The sequence below is a fragment of the Megascapheus bottae genome, chromosome 8 (genome assembly GCF_031878675.1).
Source record: "Megascapheus bottae isolate mThoBot1 chromosome 8, mThoBot2.hap1, whole genome shotgun sequence".
Lineage (NCBI taxonomy): Eukaryota > Metazoa > Chordata > Mammalia > Rodentia > Geomyidae > Megascapheus > Megascapheus bottae.
The window spans coordinates 40,665,687-40,681,986 of record NC_143516.1 but is presented as its reverse complement, the minus strand read 5'-3'; the positions used below and the strand labels follow the sequence as shown (position 1 = coordinate 40,681,986).

Genomic DNA, 16,300 nt, shown 5'->3' with positions numbered 1-16,300 from the left:
GCTGAGCCACCAGCAGTAGACTTGTTCAAGAACATTTTAAACAACAAAAATATATGGTGCCAACTCTGGTAAAGTACACAAATGTTAAGCTATTAATATTTATACTAAAAGTTAATGAACAAACAAGGCAAGAATATAAAGTACTGGCACTGATTCGTAAAAGTCTTTCCAGAAAAAATGACTTTAGATTCAGCACAAAGGTTCCTGACTGGAAAAAAGCCATTGGGCTGCATCTGTTCTGATCGCTTAAATCAGGTCAACTGCTTTCCTGTACATACCTTTTTATTTTTAAAAAATATTTGCATACATATCAGTTTCAAAAGGCTGAAAAAAATCTAATTATAATTTGTTTGGCTCAAAAAACTGGGTACTTTATCTGTAATAAAGAATAGTTTATGAACTCCCTTGAGTTCCTGACTCAGAACCCTAAAGAGAACTGAAATCTTCTTGCAGCTGTGAAACAGCTGAACTTTGATAGGGCTTACTGCCCACTTATGTTGTTCAAACCACGTAACATACTTTCAGTGAGTAATTGTTTATCATAGCAATGAAAGGAATGTGAAACAAGAAAAGTGAACTTATGGTCTTTGTGACTCTCACATGTAAAGTTCTTTTTTTCCCCTCTGATAGAGTACAGTCCTAACTCTCCAGATGGTAGATGTATCATGCTGGCATAACCTCTCAGCTTAGATTTTTCTAGGACGGTCTCAGCTTTCAAACACTTTCTCCAATGTGTCTTGATTTTTCAGTAGAAAAACAACTTTTGCATGCTAATCCACCTGTCACCGACTCTCCCTGAATTTACTTTGCCTTCTGCTTCTGTACTGTCATTGGTGCCATCCATCTAAGGCCAGCCTTCTGCTTGTGTTCTTGATCCCAACCCCTCTCTTCTACCCTAGAGTATCATTTCAACAATTCTCTTCTGCCTTTCAACTTCTTCTTTTCTCCTGGATTATTCACATTACACATCAATTTGCTGTCATTTCTCCCTATTGGAGGAGGAGAAACCACTGCAAAACCCTCCCTCAGGCTGCCCTCCTTCTTGTCCTGTTACATCCAGCCACTGCTTTATTTTTCCCATTTTCTTTCAAGCACATCATTCCATAGCAGATACTCCTGTCTAAGTCTATATGTTGTTGGACCGATTTGTTTAAAGCCCCTTAACTGCTTTTGGCCTGATTTGAAAGCCTGAGGCAATTGGCATCTTCTAAGGACTACCTTGACTATTTGGCTTTTGGGATATCTCTCTCCACTGGGCAGACCTTCTTGGTGCCTTGGTTAGAAGCTTTTTGTCCTTGAGGTGTAGAATTTCCTCCAGGATGGGTAAGGGGTAAAGGAGACTTAGAGGGTAGATAGTAATCTGACATATGCTGCTGGACCAAGAGAAAGCATATGAACCTGGGGAGCCTACCATAGGAAGCTAATGCATCCAGTGTAGTCATGGCACACTGGTCCTATCCAAACTGGCCCAAATCCAGAAGGTAGCCAGCTGGTAGTCGCTGAGAACCTACCTGCTTGGTGATAATGAATAGGGCTCTTGAGAGTTTCACCTCATTCAGAGGTTTCACTTGTTTAGAGTTGGGTTGATTAGCGGAGAACAAGGTTCAATAAATCTATCAGTTTCACAGACTTTATTTCCATGAAAGAAACTAAGCTTTGTTGATATTATGCTGTATTTTTAAATTTCCTCATTTTTCTAGTCTGTTCTATTATTTACAATTATATATCCAACGGGTAGTTGTCTTCAGAAAACAGCCAGCCATCATCTTTCAAAATAAAATATATGCATCCTTTGTTTTCTTGGCAAGAGAAGTAACTGCTTCTAGAAGTTTTATAATCTTCTATTTATTTTATTTCCCCAAGCTACCATGACAGATATCTTTTGCAAAAACAATAACGCTTTCTCAAAAAAAAAATCCATAGTTGGATAACTGCAAATAGTACTCCCAGTCCAGTCACAAAGCATCAAACTATCTCAAGAATATGGGGGAAAAAAACGTAAAATGTACAGTAAATAACAACCAAGGAAATCATCTACTGAGATTAAAAACATTAACACAACAAAAATCATGTAAGTGCAACTTGTAAAGCAAAAGCCCTTTTGTAAAAAGAATAAATAAGAAATAGCAACTATTCAATACCACTCCTGGGCATTTATTCAAATGTCCAGAAATAAGGCCATACTAAGCTTACCAGCACAACCATGTTCACTGCTGCATTAGTCTCCATAGCTAAGATATGGAACCAACCCAGATGCCCCTCAGTAGATGTGGTATACTTACACAATGGAATTCGATGCTGCTATCAGAAAGAATGACATTCACCATTTGTAAGGAAATGGAAAGCTAGCCAGTTCCAAAGAATTAAAGGCTCCATGGTTTCCCTCATTTATAATAATTAGTATGCAGACCAGGCTGAGAGGCAGCTTGAGTATGAGCAAGGGATTTGGGCTTGTGAGAAATCTAGATTTGAAGAGAACAGTCAAAAATGAGGGATTTGTGGGCCGGGAGTTTGGCCGAATGGTTAAAGTGCTTGCCTAGCATGCGCAAAGACCGGGGTTCGATTCCTTGGTACCTTTACATACAAAAAAGCTGGAAGTGGTGCTTAGGCTCAAGTGGTAGAGCTCTAGCCTTGAGAAAGTCCAAGGACAGTGCTCAGGCCCTGAGCTCAAGCCCAGGACTGGCAAAAAAAACAAAAACAAAAACAAAACAACAAAAAAAAACGAGGGATTTGCAAATCTATAAATGCAATTAGCACTTTGTAGGAGTTCAATTATCCTCAGACATAAATATAAGTCTTCCAAAGTTCAGTGTTTCTTGTACAGTGTATTTCAACTATTCAAAACAAAAATACAGTTGGAAATGTAGCTTCATGGTAGATCATTTGCTTGGTATACTCAAAGCCCAAGTTCAATCTTCAGCAACACAAAACAAAAAACAGATTTCATGACACAAAAATGATAAAAAGTATTTCAATTCACTCTTGTTACTAGAGATAAGAATCTCACGGACTATCCAGCCCAGGTTGGCTGCGAACCATGATCCTTAGATCTCAGCTAAGATCCTCAGAGCAGCTAGGATTTTAGGAATGAGCCACCAATTCTCAGCTTTAATTCACTCTTAATAGATTAATAGATGTATCTAGCCACAAACACTTTTTTTTTTTTTGCCAGTCCTGGGGCTTGAACTCCAGGCGTGAGCATGAGCACTGTCCTTGGGCTTTCTCAAGGCTAGAGCTCTACCACTAGAGGCACAGCACCACTTCCGGTTTTTTCTATGTATGTGCTACCAAGGAATTGAACCTGAGCCTTCATGCATGCTAGGCAAGCACTCCACCACTAGGCCAAACTCCCAGCCCCTAGCCACAAACATTTTAAGACTCCAAAGACTTCCTCTAAATCTATTCTCCCAAATATGTAACTGTACAATATAGTTACTCTCACATTGTCTAGTCCAGTGCTGTCCAAAAGAAATACCACAATCTATAATATATAATTTAACACTGAATTAATTTATTTTAGGATTATTTCACTCAAAATACCCATAACACTATCAGACTAATATTGTAATCGATATATAATTCTTCGTATTTTAAGACAGGTGTTGCCATGTAGCCTAGGTGGCCTGGAATTTTAAATTCTCTGGCCTTTACCTCCCAAATGCTGTATTACAGCCATGAAATGCCTTTTGGGAAGTGGGGAAGAAATGCTGCTTTTCCTTTAAGTGCTAGAAATGCAAACCACCATCTTATGAAAGCTAGGAAGTCCTGTACAACCAAGCTATGCTTACTAACATAAAAAACCTAAATGAGATGTTTGACATTTTTCTTTTTTTGTACTATTTGAAATTAGCCACATGAGACTACTCAGCAGCATAAGTCTAAATAATCACTAAATTAAAGATAGCAGCATTCACCGGGCGCAGTCAAATTTCAAGTAGTACAAAAAAAGAAAAATGTCAAACATCTCATCCTAGTTTGCAGAAGGACTTATGAAAATCATTGTCTTATTCGACAGTAGAGACATGTAAAGATGGGGGGAAAAACGCTAACCCATTCACTACATTTCCTCATTTAGCAAAATAGTTATTTTCATTATAACTTAAAAAAAAATTCTACTGACATTTGAACTGGCTTTGTGTTTGCTAGGCAGATGCTCTACTCCTTAAGCCAAGACTGTCCATTTTTGCTATAGTTACTTTTGAGATAAGGTCTAGCATTTTGACCCAGGCCAGACTAGCTCATCAACTTCCTAATTTATGCAGCCTGCTATGGTTGGGGTGAAAGGCTCTGGTCACCACATCCAGTTTTCTGTTGAGATGAGATACTGCAAACTTTTTTCTTAACCTGAACCAGCCTGCAACTGTAATCCTTCCTGGCTTAGCCTCCTGAGTACCTGGGATTTACAGTCATGAACCACCAATACCTAGCTTCATTATACTCTTTGATACTAGACCTCAGGTTCTAGTACTTCACATATGTACTTGTCTCTCATTCAGGTATTTTTCTCACAACCATTTAATATTTTTTCCTGATTTAACTTGGAATGTAAACTTGTTCAACCACTCTGGAAAGCAATGTAGTGGTTCCTGAAAAGACCCAGCAATACCACTCCTGGGCATTTATTCAAATGTCCAGAAATAAGGCCATACTAAACCTACCCGCACAACTATGTTCACTGCCACATTAGTCACCATAGCTAAGATATGGAACCAACCCAGATGCCCCTCAGTAGATGTGGTATACTTACACAATGGAATTCTATGCTGCTATCAGAAAGAATAACATTTCACCATTTGTAAGGAAATGGAAAGACTTGGGAAAAAAAACCATATTAAGTAAAATAATCCAGTTCCAAAAGAACTAAAGGTTCCATGGTTTCCCTCATTTGTAATAATTAGTATGCATCTATGATTTTCCGAGCACAGGAGCACAATAGCTCAAAAAGCTATGTGCATATGGCCATATAGGAAGACCCTAAGCAAAATGAACTCCAGAGTAGGAAAACAAGAGATTTATCCTTGTAGTTGTTTTTAATGTACTATGTGAAGTTATTTCTTTCCTTTTTTTCTCTTTTTCTTTTTTCCTTTTCCTTATGGTTTATCCTCTGTTGTTGCTATGTCTGACTTTGGTACCTGGTGCTTTGTATAAAATTTATTTGCTTATTGGAATCAGAGAAGGGAAGGGGAAAAACAAGATGAGTCAAAGGACAAAGGATGAACCAGCATAACAATGGTATTCACAAGAGGATACATTGGAAATGAACCCTACAACTTGGGAGGGGTAGCAGGAGAGAAAGCGGGAGAAAAATGGGAAGGGGTGACAATGTTCAAGAAACAATGTACCCACTACTTGCAAATGTAACTATTACCCTATATACATCACTATGATAATAAAGAATATTTTTTTTTAAAGAGTCAGGTGGTGCCAAAATTTTTTTAAAAAAGAGTCAGGTGGTGCCTGCGTAGCTCATACCTGTAATCCTAGCTACTCAGAAGGCTGAGATCTGAGGATCACAGTTCAAAGCCAGCCTGAGCACAAAAGTCCATAAGACTCTTATCATAAGTGACATTGTGGCTCAAGTGGTAGAGATCTAGCCTAGAGCTGAAGAGCTCAGGGACAGTGCCCAAGCCCAGAGTTCAAGCCCCATGACCATCAAAAAGAAAAAAAAAAAGCCCCCCTGCCAAAACAAAGAAATAGTTTAACATTTTTAGTTTCAAATAATGTAGTTATAGGTCACATAAGTTCTAGAAACTTTTAAGTGCAAAGAGGTCTTGAAACCAAAAGGAAAGGAAAAGAAAGGAAAGGAGAGGGGAGGGGAGTGGAGGGGAGGGGAGGGGAGAGGAGAGGGAGAGAGAGAGGGGTGGAGGGAGGGAATGGAGGGGAAGGAAGGGAATAGAGGGATGGAGGGAGCGAGGTAAGGAAAGAGGGGGGAGATTAAGAGAGGAGGGGAGGGGAAAGGAGGGAAGAAAAATGATTCTTACTCTATTATATCATTTTAGGTTGGGGGGAGAAATTGAGGTCACAACATTTACATCACTATAAATTCCATGAAATGGTTCCTTCTATCATTGTTTTTAATAATACAATTGAATATACATATGGAAAAATAAATTCATTATATAGATTAATTCTCATCATGTATGAGAATTGTTATGGAGGTACACATAAGCCCTTCAAAACACTAACCCATGCATAAATGAAATGACAGGCAGCAGGTTACTTAACACGGTGGCAAACTATCTGTAATTTAATAGTGAGCTTAATCACTCCAAATGATGTTTTTCAATGCCTTCAGGAGATATAGATGAGTTTTCACCAGCAAGAGTGACAATATTTTTGTCAATTATTTGCCAAAGTATTTCACTCATACAAATCAATCTTTGGCACTATAATAAAGATCCATATATATATATATGTATATATATGTATATATACATATTTTTTAAGGAATATAGAGCTCTTCCAACTTTTATCAGTCCCCCCCCATTAGATATTTTTGCAATATAAAAAGGAACAGAACAGGAAAAGTTGTTTTGCTTGTTGGTGGTTTTTGTTGTTGTTGGTTATGGGGCTTGAACTCAGGGTCTGGGTACTGTCCCTGAGCCTCTTTGTGTTCAAGGCTAGTGTTCTACCACTTGAGCCATAGCACCACTTCTAGTTTTTGAGTGGTAAGTTGGAGATAAGAATTTCACAGGGACTTGTCTGTCCAAGATGGCTTCAGTGATCCTTAGACCTCAGCCTCCAGAGAAGGTAGAATTATAGATTACAGGCCTGAACCATCAGCATCCAGCTTGTTTGTAAACACAAGGGCTCACTCACTATATAGCCCAGGTTGGCCTTGAACTCACAACCCTTGATTGTCCTTTCTCTGCCTCCTGAATGCTGAGATAAGTCATACACTTCTATGTGAAGCAAAGCCACAGCATCACTTCCAGTTTTCTAGTGGTTAATTGGAGATAGGAGTCTCATAGTCTTTAGTGACAAGGCTGGCTTTGAACCATGATCCTCAGATCTCAGCCTCCTAAGTAGCTAGGATTACAGGTGTGAACCACTGCGCCCAGCTTATCTGTTTTTTAAAAAGATAAAATAGAAGAAAATGTGCTCACATCCTAGAGAGAAGTAAGACAAAGTGCTGTTGCTTTGCTCAGTGGATCAATAAAAGAAATTGTGTGAGCGCCACCAGATCAACTGGTAGGAAGACACTGCACTCAGGCTCAATCCTTCAGTAAGTGATATCAGAGCAAAGAAAATAGGAATTATTATAAAAATGCTAATTCAGAACTAATGCAGAAACATAAAAATACCTCTCAAACCTGTGATGGATCTAAGATTGTCATGAAAATAGACTTGTAGACATATCTCTCATCCCAATTAACATTTTAAGGAAACATGTAAATAATCAAATTTACATTTTGTAAAAGATTATAAAGTATATTCTGGCCATTCAGATCTCAAAAGTTTTCAGAAATATTTAGAGATATCAAAAACCTAAATCACTTCTTCCTGTCAGCAAAAGTGTAGTCAAATTAAAAGTGATTGTGTGTGTGTGTGTGTGTGTGTGTGTGTGAGCATGTGTGCCTAGCCAGATGTGGTAATATACATCTATAATCCCAGCACTAAAGCAGGAGGATTTTGAGCAGGAAACCAGATAGAGCTACAAAAGAAGACCCTGTCCAAAAAAATAATAATAATGGCATGCCTAGCAAAATTCTGACTTAAAACAAAAAAAAGATAACAACGTTTCGGAAAACTTACTTCTCATATTAACATCTATAGGATTTACACTGGCAGCGTGGACCTTGATAATGACTTCATTTGGATAGGTGATGAGAGGTAGCATCATGTTCTTAGTGAATCGAAGGACTTCATTCTTCCCATATTTATCTATCACCCAAGCGGGCATGACAGTGCTCTTTGGAGAAGTAGTACTAATCTTCCTAATTAAAGACCTGGCTACAACCTTGCTTCTCCAGACACAGGCCGCAACACAAGCATTTCTTCTGAGTACACAAGTCTTCAAAACCTCCATTGCAAACAGTGGTGGAACTGGGTTCTCCGAGGAAGTGCACTCAAATTTTCACCCCCCACACACTACACAGTTTTCAAAAACTGAGCATTCAAATATGAATTGGAACCTGATGAGACTAACGAAAGTATGCGGAATTATGATTCCGCACTTGGCAGGAGAACGGGGCCAATTAACATCCCATCACGATTCTGCCCATTCTCCTCCCTCCCTGACACACCGCCACCCCTACAACAAAAGAGCATGCGTGAAACGCCCGGCTCCGAGTCTGGTCCCCACGGCGGGACTACTAAACAGCGCTGACGACCCCGAAAGCAACGCGGAATCCGAGGCTCCCCGGCTCCCGCCGCGACCCCAGCCCCGCGTCTCCTTGCCAGTCTCCTCTCCGGTGCCTCCCGCGAAAGCTTTGGAGCGCGAGCCAATCATGTGCTCGGATCATTTCCTCGGGCTGTGAATGGACCAATCGGAAGGCTCGGTGTTGAAGCGCTGCGTGACGATCCAAGATGGCTGCGCCCATGTAACACTGCCGGTTGCTCCTGACCTCTTTTTCCCTCCGGTCACCTGGCTCTAGTGACTAGGGACAAGCTGAACACAGCGACTATGCTGGGCCGGACCCTCCGAGAAGTGAGTGGCATTATCCCGGCGGGGGTCCCTGGAAGAAGGAAAGGTTCGGGGACCCGTCCCAGGGCCTGAGCACGCCTCTTGGGCCCAGTAGCCGAATTGGGTGGGGGATCCGCACCTCTGGGCCGTGAGACTGCAGCCCCTCGGGGCGGAGGGCAGAGCACCGCGGAGCTGTGGAGTGTACTCAACCAGCTTCTCCCAATGAGTCGTCTGTGCAGCCTTGGAACCAGGTCGGGCTTGACCATTTGGGGGCTGTGGAGATTGGCCCCACCTCTCTCCAGGTGTGCCATTCTCGCTTGTGGTCGTGGCGAATCCGACACATAAAAAATTAGAACCCACAGGTGATGGTTGGAGGGAGAAAAATCAGGTAGTAGAATTATGCCTTCACCCCCCCCCAAAAAAAAAGTCATCCTCTAGGCTTCAGATGCCTCCAAGATTACCTGATTCCTGACCACTGCCTCCATTTCCTGGACACAGTCTCCAGGGCTTTCTGGGCCCCATACTCAACTCACACCGAAACCAAGATTGAAGTCATCATGTAACCGTATGAAAACAAGCATCCCTTGATTTTCCTGGATTTTTTTACGTAGTCCTTTAAAGATTATTTAAATAGTGTAACTGTTATCCCTTTGGCTCTTAAATTGTTCATCTTTGATGCTAATAAATCACCAGGCCCTCTTAAGTTATCTCTCTGTCTCTCTCTGTCTCTCTCTCTTTCTCTCTCTTTCTCTCTCTCTCTCTCTCTTTGGGTGGGTCATGGGCCTTGAAATCGAACTGGATGCTGTCCCTGAGCTCTTCAGCTCAAGGCTACCACCCTACCCCTAGGCCTGGGTATTGTCCCTGAACTTTTCACCTCTAGGCTACCATCCTAACCTTGACCCAAGTTCCACTTCTAGAGATTAATTGGAGATAAGAATCTCAGGTTCTGCTGCTTTCAACCTTGATCCTCAGATCTCAGCCTCCTGAGTAGCTAGGATTACAGGCCCAGCCAGTTTATCTTGTAAATATGATTGCAATCTGTTTTTTTTCTCTCCTGACTTTTTGGGTTTTTTTTTTTTTTTTTGGCCAGTCCTGGGGCTTGAACTCAGGGCTTGGGCACTGCCCTTGGACACCTTTTGCTCAAGGCTAGAGCTCAACCACTTGAGCAACAGTGCCACTTCGGAATTTTTCTGTGTATGTGGTATTGAGGAAGCAAACCCAGGGCTTTGTGCATGCTAAGCCAGCACTGTATCACTAGGCTATACTCCTGCCATCTCACCTGATTTCTGCTGTTGCCTCCAAAAGTATCTTCTGTCTGCTCTGTTTTTCCATTTTAGTGTTCTGATGCCTCCCATTCTACCTATTAGAGATTAATTTAGTATATATTCTCTCTTCAGTGTGTACTGATGCTATGATTGAATGTGTGTATGCTACTCCTAGGGCTTGAACTCAGGGCTCCAACACAGTCCCAGAGCTTTTTTGCTTAAGAGAGTCTGCCCTTTGAGCCACAGCTCCATTTCTGGCTTTTGGTAGATCAAAGAGTCTCATACTACTCAGGAGGCTGGGATCTCAGGATCTGGGTTCAAAGCCAGCCCGGGCACAAAAGGACATGAAAACTCTTATCTCCAATTAACCTTTAGAAAATGGGAAGTGTGGCTAGGCTCAAGGGTAGGGTGTTAGCCTTGAGCTGAAGAGCTCAGGAACAGCACTCAGATCAAGTTCAAGCCCCATGACCCTCCCCCCCCCACACACAGGTAAAATAAAAAGAGAGAGAGAGAGAGCCTCTCATAGACTTACTTTCCCTGCCTGGATTCCAACCAGAATCCTCAGGTCTCAGTCTCCTAAGTAGCTAAGAGTATAGGCATGAGCCACATGTAAGTTGAGATAATAATTGAAAAAAAGAGGGGAGTAAGAGAGAAGAACTGGAAACTGGACATTTGAGGCTACTTGGGGACTAGAGATAGAAGTCTAGGACAAGAGATGAGCTCTGGGAAGAAGCACTGAAATGAAATAAGATGATAAATAGGAGGTAAAACTCTACATGTAAATTTTACTCAGGTATGTTCAGAAAGTTGGAACCATTTCACTGTTATCTTTCTCATTTGTGGCTTGATCTCAGTGTTTCTTAGAGTTCAACACTAGTTAATTTTATTAATTCTAAAATAATAGTCTTCTTGAGACTCTAAACTAAAAGGGATTTATTTGTTCTGAAGTGAAATGCTATCTAGTTATTCAGCTAACATTCATTAAGCGCCTTTGTTCCAAACACTAGAGATTGACATGGAAGACAGATGTCTTCTTCTTATGAAACATACACTTTTCTTCTTTTGGTAGGAAAGCAAGAATTAATTTTTTAAGTGAAGGATACGATTTCAAGTAATATAAAAACTCTGGAGAAAAACAGTGGAAGCTAGATGGTTTATATAGAGTGACTCAGCTAGTCAGAGACATTTTTCAAATTGAGTAGATGATACTTGAGGGGATATGAAAGGAGAATTGTGCTCAGGTAGAATTAACACTAATATGTACGAAAGCTAAGAAGAGCAAGCTCCGTCTATTACAGGAATGTCTGAAGACTGGGATACCTGGAGAGAAGTAAATGAGGTTTGGGGAAGGGAGGAACAGCAAGAGCCAAATCATAACTTTTAAAGCTGACTACAGTACAGAAGGCAGATTTTATTTCAAGTCTACTGGGAAATGTAGAAGTTTTGAATTTGTGGACATCATCTGATTCAACATTTAATAGCTCCTTCAGTTTCTCCTGATCATAAGGATTTCAATTTATAGGAAATAACCTAGAAAGAAGGAAGAACTGTTGGAAGGCTATTACATTGATTTTTTTTTTTTAAAAGATGGCAAAGTGGTGATAGTAGAGGAAATGTAAAGGGGAATTTCTTTTCTTTTTTTGGGGGAGGGAGGGCAGAAATGATATTGGAGTTGAACTCAGGGCCCGACACTTGCTAGACAGATACACTGCCACCTGAGCTACACCTCAGCCTGGAGATTGTTAAAGTGGAGGCTTGCTGATGGGCAGCATGTTTGGAAGGAGAAGGTTCAGAGCTCTGTTTTAGAGATGCTAATGTTCAGATGCCACCTAGATATCTAAGTGAAGAGGGTGAACAAGCAGGTGGAAATGAGCTTAGAGCTCAGGAAACCACAGTAGTTGAGGCTATAAATGGGTGAAGAGTATAGAAGATAGTTCCAATTACATGGTCAGATGAGATCACCTTGGGAGAATGACTAAAAGTAAAAGGCCTAAAATTTTTCATCCTTTTGTTGTCAGCAATAGTAAGTAAAACCAGCATAAGAAACCTTGAAATGCCCAAAGGGGCAAGAGAAAAACTAAGATGGCATGGCGCTTAGACCCAGGTGAAGTGTGCCAAAACTATCCCATCTTCATGCTACTGAGGTGATGTACTGGAAAATAAGGGCAAGCTATTGACTGCTAGCTTTAGGAATGTGCAGTCTTGAAACAATGAACACAAAACATGACTGCTGTATATTAAAGAGAATATCAGCTAGCTGGACACTCAGCTTTGAAGCTGTGGCTTTTATAAAGGCAATTCTTTTTTTTGTTGTTTTTTGTTTTGTTTTGTTTTGTTTTTGCCAGTCCTGGGCCTGAGCTCAGGGCCTGCGCGCTGTCCTTGGGCTTTTTTCTCAAGGCTAGAGCTCTATCACTAGAGCTACAGCACCAATTCCGGTTTTTTCTATGTATGTGGTACTGAGGAATTGAATCTGGGTATTCATGTATGCTAGGCAAGCACTGTACCACTAGACCAAATTCCCGGCCCAAAGGCAGTTCTTCTTGAGAGACATTTCTTTGTCTAAGTAATTCTCAGACATTACCTTTAAAAATTACTAAAAAAAAAGTTCTGCTTTTTGGTGACTCATGCCTGTAATACTAGATACTCAGGAAGCTGAGATCTGTACATCAAAGTTCAAAGCCAGGTGACTCTTATCTCTAACTATCTAAGTAGAGTCTTGGTTCAAGTGGTAGAGCACCAGCTTTGAGCAAAAAGACTTAGGGACAGTGCTCAGAGTCCAGGTTCCAGGTCTGGCACATGTACATAACAATGTTCTACTTCATTAAGTAGATAGCATAGTGCCTTGCACACAGATATATTCTAATTTAGTGATTCCAATCAAGAATTTCTGGAAACATAATCAGGCCTTGGTTGAATTCCAGCTCTTTTTAGCTATATGACTTCAAACAGAAGCTAAAGTACTTTATCAGTAAGATGCAGTTAATAACATCAGCTCCTCAGTGTGGAAGTAAACATTCAAAGAAATATAAGGCATCTTGAGAAAATGTCTGTAAGTAAGTACTAGCTATTATTTTTTTTTAACAAGGACAAAATTGCCAGGTTATTTATAATTCTCCTTTCCCCTTTTTTTGCCAGTCCTAGGGCTTGAACTCAGGGTCTGGTTACTGTCCTTGAGCTTTCTCAAGCTGGTGCTCTACCACTTGAGCCACAGCACCACTTCAGGCTTTTTCTGTGTATGTAGTACCAAAGAATTATGCATGCCAGGTGAACACTCTTACCACTAGGCCAAATTCCTGGCCCAACCAATTCTTTTTTTTTTTTTTCTGGTCTTGGGTCTTGAACTCAGGGTCTAGGCACTCTGTCTAAGCCTCTTTGTGCTAACAGCTAGTGCTCTATCACGTTAGCCACAGTGCTACTTCCTCCCTTCCCCTACTTTCTAAGATTAGTTCCATTGTTTTCCATTCTTTTAAAGTAGATATAATAATTAAAAATAGCAAAAACAACAACAACAAAAAAAACCTTTGTAGCTTAGAAACACTCTAATTGTTTTATTGACAGTTGTAGATGGAGAAGGTTCTGCTTAGAGAATCACAAAGCTAAAAGCTTTTGTTTTATCTGGAGGTTTGGGTGTCTTCTGAGGTTGTGGGACTAAGATGTGGATGGCAGAATTGATATGTAGACATTGTAGGATTAGTTAATGCTGTCCTTTAGGCAAGCTAGTAACTGGGATGTGATTAAAGAACAGTTTGTGTGAATTGAGGTCAAAGAAAGGAGGGACAGGGTGAGGCACAGTGGCCTGTAATCCTGGCTACTCAGGAGGCTGAGGTCTGAGAATCGAAGTTCAAAGCCAGCCTGGGCACAGAGGTCCCTGAGGTGGTTAATTTTCAATTAACCACCAGAAAACCAGAAGTGGTGGTGTGAAAAGTTTTCACAGTTTCAGGGTGGTAGCCCAGAGCTGAAGAGCTCAGGGACAACGCCCAGGCCCAGAGTTCAAGTCCTATGATGGACCAAAAAAAAAAGTGGGAAAGGGCTGGTTATCACTGCACATGGACTTGAAGTGTGAAGTGAACTAGGACAATAGGAACAAAGATGATAGTGACGAGGATAGGACCATCATTTCCAAAGCTTGAGCTTGAGACTGCCTGAGCTTGTTAAGAGAAGAGGGAAGAGCAAGGGTATGAAGGAACTAGGAAGACACCTACCTGCACACCCCTTCCCCACTGGACTGCGAGATGTATTAGGTAGGAGCAAAATGGGCAACAGTGGTCTCGGGAAAGCTCAATTTCCAGTAGACATGTGCCAGAAGAGAGAATCTTTTAAATAAAAATTTTAAAAATTAACTTTGTATTTTTGTGAAGAGACGAAGACTGGCCAGTTGTTTCTTCATTGTCGACCTCGAGCAGCAGTCGACTTCTCACAGAACCTGGGAGAGGAGATTCGAATAGAATCTCTTTTTCCCTCCCGCCTTCAGTGAGATTTTTTTGATCTTCAGCTACACTTTGTGAGGAGCCAAACTATCAAACACAATGGCTAACAACGTTACCAACAAGACAGATCCTCGTTCCATGAACTCCCGTGTGTTCATTGGGGATCTCAATACACTTGTGGTCAAGAAGTCTGATGTGGAAGCAATCTTCTCGAAGTATGGGAAAATTGTAGGCTGCTCTGTTCATAAAGGCTTTGCCTTTGTGCAGTATGTTAATGAGCGAAATGCTTCTGCTGCTGTGGCAGGAGAAGATGGCAGGATGATTGCCGGCCAGGTTTTAGATATTAATCTGGCTGCAGAGCCAAAAGTGAATGGAGGAAAAGCAGGTGTGAAGCCATCTGCAGCGGAGATGTACGGGTCAGTACCAGAACACCCTTCTCCATCCCCTCTACTCAGCTCCTCATTTGATTTGGACTATGACTTTCAACGAGATTATTATGACAGGATATACAGTTATCCAACACGTGTGCCACCGCCGCCTCCTATTGTTAGGGCTGTAGTGCCCTCTAAACGTCAGCGTGTTTTAGGAAACACCTCACGCAGGGGCAAAAGTGGCTTCAATTCTAAGAGTAGTCAGCGAGGATCTTCTTCCAAGTCTGGAAAGTTGAAAGGAGATGACCTTCAAGCCATTAAGAAGGAGCTGACCCAGATTAAACAAAAAGTGGATTCTTTACTGGACAGCCTGGAAAAAATAGAAAAGGAACAGAGCAAACAAGCAGAACTGTCCTTATCATCGACCGTAGAGGTGAAGAATGATAAGTCAGAAGAGGAACAGAGCAGCAGCTCCCTGAAGAAAGATGAGACTAATGTGAAGATGGAGTCTGAGGGGGTGCAGATGACTGCAGAGGAGGGGGACCTACTGGATGATGATGATAATGAAGATCAGGGGGAAGACCAGCTGGAGTTGATCAAGGATGATGAAAAAGAGGCTGAGGAAGGAGAGGATGACAGAGACAGCGCCAATGGCGAGGATGACTTTTAAGCACATAGTGGGGCTTAGGGATCTTTTCCTATTATTTCTTTACCTAGGCGCATGTCTTAAGATCAAAATTTCACCAGCTCCTCTCCCCTAGCTCTTCAGCACATGCTCAGTGTTCTCCCTATCCTTGTCCTTCCCGTGTTCATTAATTCATATTGCCCTGCGCCTACTTCCTTTGATGCTCCTGATAGTTTTGTTAGGTCTTGCCCTGTAATTTTTGCTTTTAATTTTGATACCTCTTTATGACTTAACAATAAAAAGGATTTATGGTTTTTTAGAAAAAAATTAACTTTGTTTTCTATTGAGATATGACACCTGCAGTTTTATCCCAAGAGGGCTATCAATTTACATTTATATCCTTATGCTTGGTTCACTCTAATTAGCATCTTTGTTTCACTTCTGTTTTCCAATTCCCTTACTGATTTTCTCAACACTGGATTCCTAAAGGTGACCCTAATGAAGATCTGCCCTATACTCAGGGAGTGCTCCTACATAACCCTTTCTTGAGCATCTAACTACCTTGTAACCTCTGAACTCTTCATTTCACACAAATCAGGATCAAGAAAGGAGAGGAGTGCCAGACACAAGTTTCTGTGTTAGCACTGCTTGCCATGTGATAGGCTTCTATCTACTTCTGTGTGTCTGGGGTTGGTGTTTGCTAGTAAAAACTCCTCCACCCAGCCTACCATCGTCTTCTGTCTTTGCACTTTCCATTCAGAACATTAGGACACAACTATCTTTTCTTTCTAGCTGATTTCTTCTTTTGCATTTCTATTGACAAGCCAGTCAATAGAAATATCACTGTTAACTGAGTTACATCTTTACATTGTCACATCTCTTAATTGCTCCTGTAGCCTTCCACTGGAAGTCTTAGTTCTCTTATCCACAAGCATTAGGGATTCTCTCAATTGCTTCTTTCCCTTCTTCTCACTAACCCTAACCCT

The 16,300-nt window shown here is 41.1% G+C and overlaps 2 protein-coding genes and 1 pseudogene across 4 annotated transcripts in view; 2 read left to right on the top strand and 1 right to left on the bottom strand.

Annotated features, from left to right (window-relative positions):
• Rtn4ip1 (reticulon 4 interacting protein 1) overlaps positions 1-8,409 on the bottom strand; it is a 48,190-nt gene extending 39,781 nt beyond the window's left edge. The window contains exon 1 of the mRNA XM_090337690.1: positions 7,756-8,409. Within this exon, the coding sequence (XP_090193816.1) occupies positions 7,756-8,029 (274 nt within the window). The 5' untranslated portion in view covers positions 8,030-8,409. The remainder of the gene's footprint in view (positions 1-7,755) is intronic.
• Positions 8,410-8,524: 115 nt separating this feature from the next.
• Qrsl1 (glutaminyl-tRNA amidotransferase subunit QRSL1) overlaps positions 8,525-16,300 on the top strand; it is a 70,244-nt gene continuing 62,468 nt past the window's right edge. For all 3 annotated transcript variants that reach the window (XM_090338358.1, XM_090338359.1, XM_090338357.1), the window contains exon 1: positions 8,525-8,650. In XM_090338358.1, coding sequence (XP_090194484.1) covers positions 8,627-8,650 — 24 coding nt within the window. In that variant the 5' untranslated portion in view covers positions 8,525-8,626. The remainder of the gene's footprint in view (positions 8,651-16,300) is intronic.
• Positions 14,246-15,388, top strand: LOC150059854 (heterogeneous nuclear ribonucleoproteins C1/C2 pseudogene; annotated as a pseudogene).